The sequence below is a fragment of the Bacillus rossius genome, chromosome 1 (genome assembly GCF_032445375.1).
Source record: "Bacillus rossius redtenbacheri isolate Brsri chromosome 1, Brsri_v3, whole genome shotgun sequence".
Lineage (NCBI taxonomy): Eukaryota > Metazoa > Arthropoda > Insecta > Phasmatodea > Bacillidae > Bacillus > Bacillus rossius.
In genome coordinates, this window is record NC_086330.1 from 19,866,371 (window position 1) to 19,879,387 (window position 13,017).

General features: G+C 35.7%; 1 protein-coding gene across 1 annotated transcript in view; it reads right to left on the reverse strand.

Annotated features, from left to right (window-relative positions):
- Nucleotides 1-5,120: 5,120 nt before the first annotated feature.
- The window catches only part of LOC134532861 (microtubule-associated protein futsch), a 377,195-nt gene continuing 369,298 nt past the window's right edge, over nucleotides 5,121-13,017 (reverse strand). The window contains exon 8 of the mRNA XM_063369863.1: nucleotides 5,121-9,946. Coding sequence (XP_063225933.1) covers nucleotides 9,777-9,946 — 170 coding nt within the window. The 3' untranslated portion in view covers nucleotides 5,121-9,776. The remainder of the gene's footprint in view (nucleotides 9,947-13,017) is intronic.

Consider the following 13,017-nt stretch of genomic DNA (forward strand, 5'->3'; position numbering starts at 1 on the left):
AAATGACTTGGTGCCATATAATTTTATGGTGTTACCGGTTCCGGTAAACTTTCTTCATTGTTTAGTTAGCTGTTGCCTACATAAGTTTATTTTCTTTGAAGAAGTATTTATTTTTGTGTGTAATTATAAAATATTAATTTTTATTGGTGTTGGCCATTTTGTTAAAGTAATGTCGTTAGGATGCTAAAATGAAACTGAAATCGTTTGCTAAATGGACGCCAAGTGTTGAGTGGGTATTGGGTGTTCCGAGCAGTCCCGAGGACGGTCGAAGGTGCACGGTGATGACGTGGCGGAGTGACGCGCAGAGCTGTGGCGCGCGAGCCTGTGAACCGGGACTTGCGAGCCAGCGGCGACGACAGCAACATGGGCCGGCGAGAGCTGGCGGCGACCAGCTGGGCCCCAGTCAACGCATGTAACGTAAGGAGTCCACGCACATACACCTTGCTGCCATAATAGGTGAAGCGGTGGCCCGTGTCTTACTAGTTTTTGAAGTGGACGTACTTTTTTTTTGGATGCTTTTTACGAGAGGTGCAACATTACCCACTTAGGCCGGGATTGCTCGAGACAGACAGCAAACGAGTTTATGCATAATACCGTAAAAGTGCGCGCATAGGAACTGTAGAGACTCAAGGACCTTTCATTTAATATTTTGTTTTGTCAATCAAGTGAATTAAATGTAAATGTAAATATAGAGTTATAGTTTAATGTTCTTAGGAGTTAGTTTGAATCATTCTACTCAGTAACAGCCGTGAGAGAATTAAAGAATTTGAATCCTGCTCTTACATTGTTTGGTTTTTAAAGATCTCAAACTTGCGGAATGAAAAGGGGAACTATATTATGTACTGTCGTGTGCAGTGGGATCGTGCCACCCGCGTGAAGTTTGACTCTCCTTGGGTCAAGAGTGTTAGGACAGATTATTGATCATGGTGTTGCTGGAGTAAGGCAACAGGGCGGTAACAATGGTTACCGCTGAAATCCCATAGTGTTGCCTTATGCATGATGAGAAGACTGTGCTAGTCTGCAGCCTTGCACTAAGAGACGACACAGCTAGCGTTGCTTTTATAATCCTGCCTCTAACACAAATAAACCACTGACTGTGGGCTCTGTAAGTGGCATGGAGCATGCAAAGGAATGGTGGGAGAATAAAAGTGATGGTGTGATAGAAATACTCAAGCCATTAGCATTTTCACCAAAGTTACGTCTAGGGGCCACCTCACATGCCTCCCAAGGCAATCTGGGTTTGATTCCCGGGCGGAAGTCAAACCCTAAAATTTTTGCACGTGTGAAACACGACAGACGTTGCTGTGATCCGGAGTGGGTTTTCTCCTGTTGATGCATTCCGTCATTGTCCAATACTCAAATAGTCACCACTCGTTGCTTCAAATGACGCGATGCGTCTGAGACGTTAATCCCTATTCCAGTCTTTCACTTATTCATTCAGTCAGTGGCAGTGATCCAATTTCAACACTTTGGCATGACTCATATGCATGAGCTCTGAGCTGAATCCTGGGGGCCCCATCGCCTTAAGTCTGTGTGCTTAGCAGTGTCATGTAAAACCTTATAAACAATTGTTTACATAGATTAAGAGATTCATGCAATGAGACCACCAAACCATAATTTATAAATACACCCGCCCCTCGAAGATACTCTAATTCATTCCAGGAAAGCAGAGCGCTAATCAAATATTTTTTTTTTATAAGAGATTATGTTAATCAAAATTACTCCTTTTCCAATCAGGTAAGTGTGCCTGTTGGCTACCATTGAAATCAAGACATTGCTCACAGTAAAATTAATTTTCAGTAAAAATATACAGTCTTAATACATTTGAAGTAAATGTAAATAAATGTTGAATTGAGATTAAACAACCTAAAATTAAAATTAAAATATTCACATAGCACATTGTTTTCATAACATTTCAAAGTAGGTACTAACAACATTTCTCAGTTACAAAATAATAATGTTAATAATATAAGATATACTCATGCCGAGTATATGATGACATGATTTTAATATGCATAATTTGAATGTTTTATAATATTAGAAATTTGTTTTAATCTGTTAACGTAATTCCCGATTCTAAATTCTAAATGCGTGTCTGCCATGATTTTCTGCTAGCGCATTCTAGAAATTGCGAGGTAAACTATCCCTGAAAGCTTCTTGCTTTTCTTTCCAGAGCTGTTGCTGACATGCGGGATGGCATAAAATAAATTTTAGCTGATCACTCTGGCGTTGTCAGAAATAAATGTGCAATGAAGGAAGCGAATAGCTGTTAAAACGTTGTCCCAAGTGCTCCTCCGGCTCGCTGAGGCCATTATTGCCCGTTGCTGCTTCAGGCTTGCGTGTGCGCCGGCGCCCGTGCGCAAAAGTGTAACAAACGGCCTTGGCCGAGAGGGGAACGCCCTGCAGAGGTGCCACCATAACAGTGATGTGTCTTTTCATAAGGGTTTTGTATATGTAATTATATGAGTGTGTAAATATCTATTTGTGTTGTTGTGTACCTGTAGATGTGTTTCCCGGGCGACTGAGTCGTGTCTCCCCGCCTGTGACCGTGTGGGCTCCACGCACTCGCACACAAAGGGAAGGGGGGAGGCCGCTGAGACGTCGCGGAGCGTAGGTCGAGGTAGTCGCCTGAATGGGATGAGAGAGTGCGGTCGCGGAGTTGTGAGTGAGAGCGGAATGGACACTTGTCAGTCGCGTCACAGTTGTCACGTCCTCGTCATTCGCGTCTTCGTCGGTCACGTCACCGTCAGTCACGTCACCGTCGTTTGCGTCGGAAGTCATGTCACAGTCTTTCATGTCATCATCATTCACGTCACTGCCAGGCACATCACCGTCATTCACACCACTGTCAGTTGCGTCACTGTCGTGTCACGGCCAGTCAGGTCACTACTAGTGTCGTGTCGCGCTCAAAGTGCGTGGAGCCAGGCCTCGCCCTGATGGACTGTCACAGATGGGGGCCGTGACAGCCCATGTACAGTGTGTGACGTGTGCAGTAAACACAACTTAACGTCATAAACTCTTTTATTTCACCCGAGTTAGACTAGTTCCCTTGCCACGTGGCACGAACCTTCTCTACCAGAGCACCTGGGCAGCGACTCCGAACCACGGGAACGGCTCTAACGTCAACAGGGTTGTAGAAGAATTATACTTCTTTCTTCTTATTCTTCTTCTACAATATTTGGTTTTAAGGAAAGAGCAAAATATTGTTTGTTGATTCGTCATATTATTAATTGGTTGCATTTTTTGTAATGCTAGACAAGTACCATTGCAATTGTGCGTGCATGGAAATAAAACTTAACGTAAAAGAACCTATGACTGCGCTACTTCAAATCATGCTGTGATTGATTGGTGTCATTACTTCAAAACCGCATTAATTGAACAGAGTTACTTAGACTGGCAGGTGTAGTTACTATTATAATTGGCTATAAATATTCAGTTTATGAATTTAATAAAATTTTTTCTGCCATACAGTTAATACGTTGATGTATCTTGTTTCTGTCATTGGTCTTTGTCCATCAAGTGTGCATTTCACCACCTCAATTGTTAGAATTGTACTACTCTCCTCTTAGCAATTTTTCATTTCTCATTATTTTAACATACATATTTTTTTTCATTTGGAAAAGTCTCTCCAATTACATCTCTCAAAATTACCTTATTTACATGAAAATAACTGCAACTCCGAATATGTGACCAAATACATTTTGATTACATGAGTTTATGTAAAATACTTTAAGGGGTAAAATCACAATTAAAACACACAGAACATAAATATTATTTAAATTAGTAAATTTATACCATGTTTACTAACAGCTTTTTTGGTACCACTTTTTGTCCATAGAGTGATTTGCATGGCCTTTTTTGGAACAGCAAGGCAATTAGAAAAAAAAAAGACAGCAATTTTAAGAAAACAAGTTTTATGGCTTTAGTTCATAAGCCACTCCTCAGAGAACAATGAATGCTGTGTATTCTTTAAGTCTTGTCAAATAAAATATTCCATTTGTTATGAACTTCAATTAAATGCTGCAGTCTTCCATTTCATTCATAAATTCCATAAAAATTTTTATAAAGTTTTATAGCCATGTTTTATTTAATTTATATATTTATTTTAACAAATATTTAAACTCATTTTAATTATTATTTTAGATGTACAGTTATGCACAAAGTCTTTAGAAGTAATTTTAATAAGCTGTTCAAAACTATAAATACATTGGTAAACTGATGCTCAGTTCCCTTACTCTTCAAAATTATATCACTTAGTTTGAAAACTCTTTTTCTAAAGGAAAGGACAAAATTAAATTACAAGGGAAGAGAACTGGCCATGTGGTATAGGCTCTCCTTCGCCCGAGCCAGAAATTTTGAACCCCCCCTCCCCCCCTTTGCCCTTTTTCCATCCCTGGCCAAACAAAAAAAAAATTCAAATTACATGGCATAATTTGTTTCGCATGCCGCGCATATACACTAGAAACTGAGTAATAAAGATCCTTGAACATATGATTATTGAGAATGAGTAAATTAAAAAAAATTGATACATATTTGATAATGATTTTTTTAATTTGCTTTTTAATTCACACTTTTTATAGTCTACAAAAATTTGTCGGCTCGTCCTGTGCCCCCCCTATAACCCAGCTACTGGGGCAAGATGCTGCCCTGCCCCCTTCGGGATCCGTCCCTGCAGTAGAAGATCGGCTTGTTAATTATGGCAGTTACTTATTTTAATCAGATCATGCCATGTGTTAAAACATTCTCATTTTATCATTAGATGATGGGACACACCTTTGTAAACTGTAAAACATTTTCTTGTAAGACAAGACATGCTTGGCCTATTTACAATGGAGTTGAATTTTCTCTGTATGTAGTTGGTAAAATAAGTTGTTTTACAAATGGTTGAATTTTGGTTCTGCCGTCTACCTGACCTCTCTTCCATCCTGTATCACTTTTGGTAATTTTCGACCAAAAACCTGCTGTCTCCATTTCGTTTAAAGCAGTGTCTGGTAAAAATAATAGTTTTGTTTATATAAACATTTTTTTTAAAATTTGGCAATTAGTTAGTATTTTTCATGTTACTTATATTTTTGATTGAACTCCTGTCTTGTGTTCATAATATGTATTCCAATTACTTCTTAATTTTTTTTTCATTGCATAAAATGACATGTTCACACTTTACCCTTTTTTTAAATTCTTTATTGAATTTCCATTTGTTCTCATACATAACCCACACATACATACACACATACATACACAGCTGGGGACCATTAACAAAGCACAGAGTAACATTCTGAATGACTAGAAGCTCTATTGTGTAAGCTAGTAAAAAATTATTTTTCTTCACAAAATAATATTGATTTTTTTTTAGTTTTAATTAACTTGGATACTAATATAAAAATGTAATCACAAGATTAAGAATTTTTCCCCAAAACAATTCTCAAATCACAAGTGAGGTGCAATAATATATATATTAAAATATGTTTCGAAATAGGGCCAGAAGAAAAATCGAAGGACATAAATATTTGTCCAAAATAAAGGTAAATGAAGGAAGCCTGTCTTTCAAACAATACACAGTCATTTCTCTGACCTAGATTTTGTTCACTTTTTGATCTGTACTTTTATTGTATTCACACATGTGTAAAGAGTACATGTGAAAAAGTAAGCTACATACTTAAAAAACATTATTTATTATTTCACTATAATTACTATTTGTGATTTTATTTATAAAAAACTCATATAAAGGACTCAATAGTAAATAATTATAGTATCAACATAGGGGAAAAAATGAGTAAAAACCGTGCTTTTGGTAGAATGGTTTAATTGTTATAAATACATCCTGTGATGGAAGTCTTACTCTTAAATTCTAATTGGAGGTAAATTCATAGATTTGTGCAGGCGTGCAAATTTACATTTTTTTTTCTCTTTCGCTGTAAATAATTTTCCATCAATGGATTTAAATAAACTTAGCGGTCTACAGCCGAGTGTTTGTAGGCGAGAACAGCATCGAGGTCAGAGGATGGACCGTATTGTCTTAAGGAAGCCGTGATTCAACTCCTTGTTACCTCCGTAACACACACACACCCGTCAGAGAACCGGTCAACTTCACTATTCAGTATGGGGTAGACCTTGAGTGACGATGTATTTCCTAGCAATTACGCATTTATCGAGTAACTGTCAATCAGCTATTCATTTTGATTGTAATGAACAAAGCTTGCTGTAATATGAAGTGATTTAGTCCCCACCCCCCCTCCACAGAAACTGTAAAATCTCAAAAATTATAATTTTTTTTTTAAAAAGTAAACTAAACTTTCATAAACTGTAAAATATAATTAACATACAAGATACGTAAGCCATAACCAGATTTTTCAAAATACACTCTAGAGAAGGCCTACCTCATAAGTCATTTTCAACAAGGCATTATTGGGTAATCTTAGCACCATTACAATCTCAACTTCAGCTTCATCAGCTTGCAGTATTACAATACATATTTTCTAAATCCTCTACAACAAAGCTCGGTTTATCCTGATAAATATTACAGATATAAGCTACCTATTTTTAAATTCATTGCAATAATAATAATAACATTTTACCATAAATTATGCCACTGCCTAGTAAGAATAGTAAATTACGATACTTTACATTATTGTTTTAAAACATGATTCATATTTTTTTACATTCAGACTATTTCCAACCATACCTTAAAATGAATACGTACAAAGCTTATAAAAATTCTTTCATGTAATAATGAGTTTAGAGAACAAAAACCCTTATAAAAATACTACATCAGACAATACAGCAAAACGCAAGGTAAGTCATAATAAATAATAAACAAAACACTCGTGTGATGTAAAAATGCTAATTACCAAAATTACCAAGTATTTACTTAAAATTATATATGATAAAATTAAGGTAATTATTAAAATAGCTCAGTTCATTCAACATACACTTAACACTAAGTACAAAAGTCAAATTTTAGTGTTTTGTGACTGTATAAAATAGCCTTAGCTAACCATTGTTTGAATGGTTTTACAGTTCCTCTGAAGACAATTATTATATACTTATGTAATAACTCACTTTCATAGATACTCTCACATCCGAGTCCATGTCTGATTAACAAAGTAATAATTGCTCACACTTTAGATAAATCATAACAGGGTTGAAACCCTACTGAAAATTATTTTGTGAAATGAATTTTTGAGTAATTTTCCTTTTCGCGATATTACCTGGGAACTGAAACCATTAAAGTTTGATATGTCATGCCAAATTGTATAATTTTTCTAAATAGAATGTTTGTCACTAAAAAAAAAACAGTCCAAATAGGAACATAGTTATTTTATAGCTAAGCTACATAATATTACATACAACTCCTACAGCATCTGATTAGGTTTGTTGCTATTGTGGTGAGATTTCTTTAATGCTTACAAAACTATTGAAAAAAAAAGTGCGAAAATTTACATCAAATCATTTTTATGATATCTGTTCTTACATTAACAGCTAAGAAATGTAGTTTTCACTATTGAAGTGATGACAATTGTATTACTTGTCGAAAAATCCTCCTCGTCAGCAAACATTTTTAAAACTGCTCATCCATCGCATTAAGGTGTTCACGTTTCGTGCAACTATAGACATCACCTCACCCACTCAATACTGATCAAGTTAGGCTAATTACCTTCAATGACCACCTGCCTGAAGAAAATATCATTTGAAAATGAAAGGATCTGAATATTGAAAACAGGAATCATATTACAGCTTACTTGTAAAAAAAAATTCAAAGAAATACATATGATACGTGTAATAATGAGTCACATTAATGAAAATCTTAACAAAAGTACACAATTTACATAAAATATTAAATTCAAATCCTCTGTTACACCCCAATATTTTTTATTTTTTTTTATAATTTCATTTGAGATAATGGTTTTGGGACAAAACAGGAAATACTGGCTAAGAATCTGTGTAACTAAAAATATTTAATTTTGTTTAGGTCCAATAGAACAGTGTCTGAAAAGTAGATACAGACAAATTAAAACATGAAAATGGTCACAAAGGAATTTTTTTTTTTTTTAAGTACATGTTATGACAGAAGGATACAGAGGTATACATGATAATGAACAGCCATTCACAATTAAACGTTATAATAGTTTTTAAATGTTATGTAGTACACTTTTGTTTGCATTTTAACTATAATAATATATTATACACACACTTATTCAAACTGAATGCTTTCCTGGTAAGATATTCATAGGGGCAATGTATTTTTATAACTTGACTTGCTCGTCTTCTACAGTTATACTGACACATAAAAGAGTGCGATCAATTATGAATTATTCTAAAATAGTTCATACAGTTTTTTTTTTTCCTTTTGCTATAAGCAGGGTCATAACCATAACACTGCTCTTAGCAGAAAAATAAACTATTATAATTTTTTTTGGGTTCATCAGCTTATGTAACGGGACACATATTTTACTGTAGCAGCACTTTTTCTTCGCAAATAAACTACGCAGTATATAAATTCAAATTAATGATAAATACTTTTTTTTTTTGCATAAAATATTATACTGTATACTGTTATTCTGAGGGGCTATAATAATTATCACACTTGGTTAATAGTAAAGAATACATAAAATTAAGCTGACCGTTTTCACATTTAAGTATTAAAGATCTATTAACACTCAGCGGAACACAAAGTTTTGGTACCAAACTCTGCCCTTCAGTTACTGGGGTAAAAATTATTTCTGTTAACAGACACATATTTTTCTGCACCGATGATGGAAATGTGAAATGTTTCACATTCATTGTGATATGGCATAATCTCTGGCAGGAGTTCAATATCATGGTCAGTACTGAAAATGGGCTTTATTATTATTATTTTTTAACAATATTGTATTTAGCTTATGCTTGCAATAACAATATTTGCATAGCTCATGGAAGCAGATTGGCAGGTCGTGACAACACGTGAAGAAAGTTCTGAGCACATTTTCTCAAAAATTCCATCCGTCACTCATATTTGGCAGCTATCACATTAGAATTCAAATATGAAATATGAAATAAATGTACTAATTTTATTCACGAATAGTAGCTAAATTTATTTTTTGGTACAGTAAAGTTAATATAACTTCTTGCATTAAAATTAAATTACTCTTTTGCTCGTTATCTGATTTTACAAACTTCTTTATAGCTAGAGAAAATGTGTATATGTACAAGCTTTGCATGTATAAACAAATTAAATATTCAATATCTTTTTTACTTTTAAATTTATATAAATCTTTGGTATACAGTCTACATATGATTTGAAAAAGTTCAAGAAATATTAGTTATCAGTGTTTCAGAACTCATCCATTCAAAGTTACTTCTTCCTTTCTAACAGTGTACTCTTACCTTTGTAAAAGAATAGGTATGTTCACTAGGCCAGACTTAAGTTTGGTATTTTTCCTTCGAAAAGTATCAATATCACATTTTTTTTTTAAATTCTTGACCATAGTTTGTTATTTATTTATTAATAGCCTTTTTTAGTTTTAAATAATAGTTTATAATTAGTAGATCTAAAACTCTGTAATAGATTTAATCTAAATTAAGATAATGCTATAAGATAAAGCTAAACATGGCTGTAATTTTGTTGTCTTTGAGTCTAGTTTCAGTCATTTATGTCATTGTATATTTTACAATAATTAAATAAATTATTTGTAGTTTGGCAAAGACAATATTCGGTGCAGTTATCTTATTTGTTGTACACATCGATTTGCACAAACTAGTAATACAGAATAAATAAGACGTAAGCCTCCAGGAGCTTTTTAAAACTCCAAGCGATATGCAGAACAACTTGTTTCGTGGTCTTGGAGATTGATCGTGCAGCGACTGGCCGAAGGAGAGAGATCAATCTTGCATTTCGTCAGCAGATCTTCATTCTCGGCCACCCAGTAGCCAAGAGTGTCCGTGTCGTACGTGGGAATGATAGTCACCTCTGTAAATAAAAATTCAAATATAGATTGTACACTGTTCTGAATATAAAAATATAAAAACAAATTTCCCTGTACATGAGTAAGCATCGTTGGCATTTCTTACTACTACAGGTCATAAAACAGGTATATGCTGAGGTACAACTTTATGCGGGAATTGCATTGTCCGCGAATGAGTCGAATTGCCAGCATCCATCATTCAAACCCATCCCTGGTAAATTTTGGTGGTGATATACTCTGCAGTGATATCCACTGGGTTAATTTTTTTGTGTAAAATGTATTATTTTACGTTATTTTAATGGAACTTTACTGTATGTAATTTTTTAAATCTTTACTACTCTTGAAAATCAGATATAACATAGTTTTGGTAATGACTTTTTAAGACGTCAGAAATGCTTTGAAATATCCTTTAAAGGGACTATTATTTTTTAAAATTTCGGTCTCCCCACTGGGTTGCGCTTCATGCAACCTTGGTCACCTTGGTGTGCCAAATAAATCTTCGTGATACCAAAAATATCTTGCAATACATTTTAGAAACATTAATAGTCACAAAAAAAAAACACAAAATTTAAAATAACGTTTTAATCCTGGGGCAGGGCTGTAACCAGGATATTGTGAAGCAAGGGGTTTAGTATAACATTTTATACAAGTTTTAATAAGTAATTATTTTATCACTTATTTTAAAAGAAAATTGATCATCACACTTAATTCTCTGGGAATATTATACTTTTTTAACTCCAATATTTATACATTGAAATTTAAGTAATTAATTTGACGTCGTCCGGCTGAAGGCCACCTAAAGCCCGAGCTGCACCCGCCAGTAGCCGACCCCGCTAATAGAACGCACCCCTAGCCATGGCCCACCCGAGTCAGGCGAGCCTCCGATGCCAAGGTAGAACCAAGGGCCGTGTCTAATTAATTAAACACCTCGACCCCAGTTCATTAACAATCAAACATAATTTAATGGTAACTTCAATATTAATTAAAACCCCCGCCCAAGGAAAGTGCGACGCAGGAGTGCCCGAGTCACTCACATGTGAACTTGCCATAATAAGTTTGTGAGTGTCTCCTTTGCGGCCTTCAGCCTTTATTAATTATAGCGTTGTGTTAACGTAAAAATTACCTCCCCGTTTTTTATGTGTAACTAGCCACTGGAGCAGTCAGCAAGCGACGAACAGTATCTGGTGTGACTCTGAACATTGAAACTTAATTTACACAAATTAATCAACCGTAATTATTAAAAGCCATCTGCCAATCAGATTAAGTAAGAATAATTTGACGTAGTTATGCAAAAAGGAACCAACCCACAATTTTGTTATATTTTATTTGAAAATTTATTAAAATAGTACAAGGTTGATCGTACCGTTGTTGCTATTATTATATCAGTATTTATACTAGACCATTAAAATTATACCCACATTATGTTATCAATACGACAATTACAATTTATAATTAACTTTAACTTCAAAAATATTCAGAATGGATTTCATGTGGGTTGGTTCCTTTTTGCATAACTATGTCCAATTAATGTATGAATTTAGAGCTGCTCTCAGCTTATTATTATTAAAATAAATTCCGAATAACGGAACTTTAGCAACTTTGGCACGAGAGAACGCCGAGACCTTCCCTCGCCCCAAGGGAAAACGCCAGTACCGAGCGACTCGCGGACCGGGGCGGACGTGTGTTCCACGGAGAGCCATCATCCTTTGTTCCACACTGAGCAGTATTTCTGGTAATTATAGTCATCAACCTAAACCTGTTTTATTCTTTTACGTAAAATCCCCGTGCATCCCCGGTTATTTTACGGTGTAGGGCCTAACCCAGCCGCTTAACTTTAAACTCCCCGCACGAGCCATTACGCGGGGTAGTTCACCTTACGGCGCGGGCCGACTCCCACTATCAATGAACTTTTACTAAATGTCGAGTGCACGGGCGCCGACGATAACTAAGTCTAAAAAAATTTCATCTAATGTAACTGCGGGCCGCGACTCACACAGGTGAACACGGACGCCGCCAAATTAGCAACTTTCAGGATTGGCCGTCTCCAATCAACTCCCCCCCCTCTCCCCCCCCACCCTAACCTCGGCTGGCATGAGGGCTTAAACTAGGGACAGTGCGTCAGAGCACTATTTTTTAACCAAGTGTATTTTTGTAGGGTAATTCCTTGTGCGCCGTGCAAGTGTAATTGCGACTGTAACTGTCCACCTGATTAAACGTCCACTCCGCACACTCCGTGCGCGACGTGTCATCAACAGTATAAATCTCGAGTTCGTGTTTGTTATTGTATTGAGTCTCCCTATCCCAGCTAGGAACCAGCGTATTATGCTGCACAGGGCCTGTGATGTGATACCAGCTAGGGACCCCTCCAACCGCGAGCTACGCCGACTGTCCTAGCGGGCCACGCAGGGGCAACGCACCCACGAAACCCAAATTTGGTTAGACGCCGAGCTAGCCTGGCGCCCTCCCGGAACACAATTTCAATAAGAACCAGTTTCCCACTAGGATACACGTCCGGTCTCGAACACGAGAACCCGGATGGCGGCAAATTTGCTCGATAAAAGAAAATTGAACATTTTGTAGTTTGGTTCATGTTTAATTGTTTTTAATACTTTGTTATTTAGTCAGTTGTTTGATGATTTTGTTAAACAAGTCATAAAACATGTATAATAATGCTATTAACAACATGAAACACACATGTCAAGTTGTATGAACACCACATATGCAAACCGGCATTAAATAAAGACTATTTGGAAACAGAATTCTTGCGGCTTCTGTGTATGGGACATGTCGGGCTATAATGGGGAGGATATATGTTATTGTAGTCCACTAAGGATTACAATAATTCTTACAAAATAATCATTAACATTATGTAGTTAAGTTGCTATATTTTTCTTACACTATCTTTGCTTTCTTTGTTTGTTTTTAATCCTGGAAGGGAGGGTCCGGACTCCACAGACCTTTACCCTGGTTTCATCCTTACCTCGGATTACAACATTTATAACCAAATATTTTCCACACTTTTTTGACCAAAATCACTATCTACATGTAATTTTGAAAAAAAAAAAAAAAAAAAGTA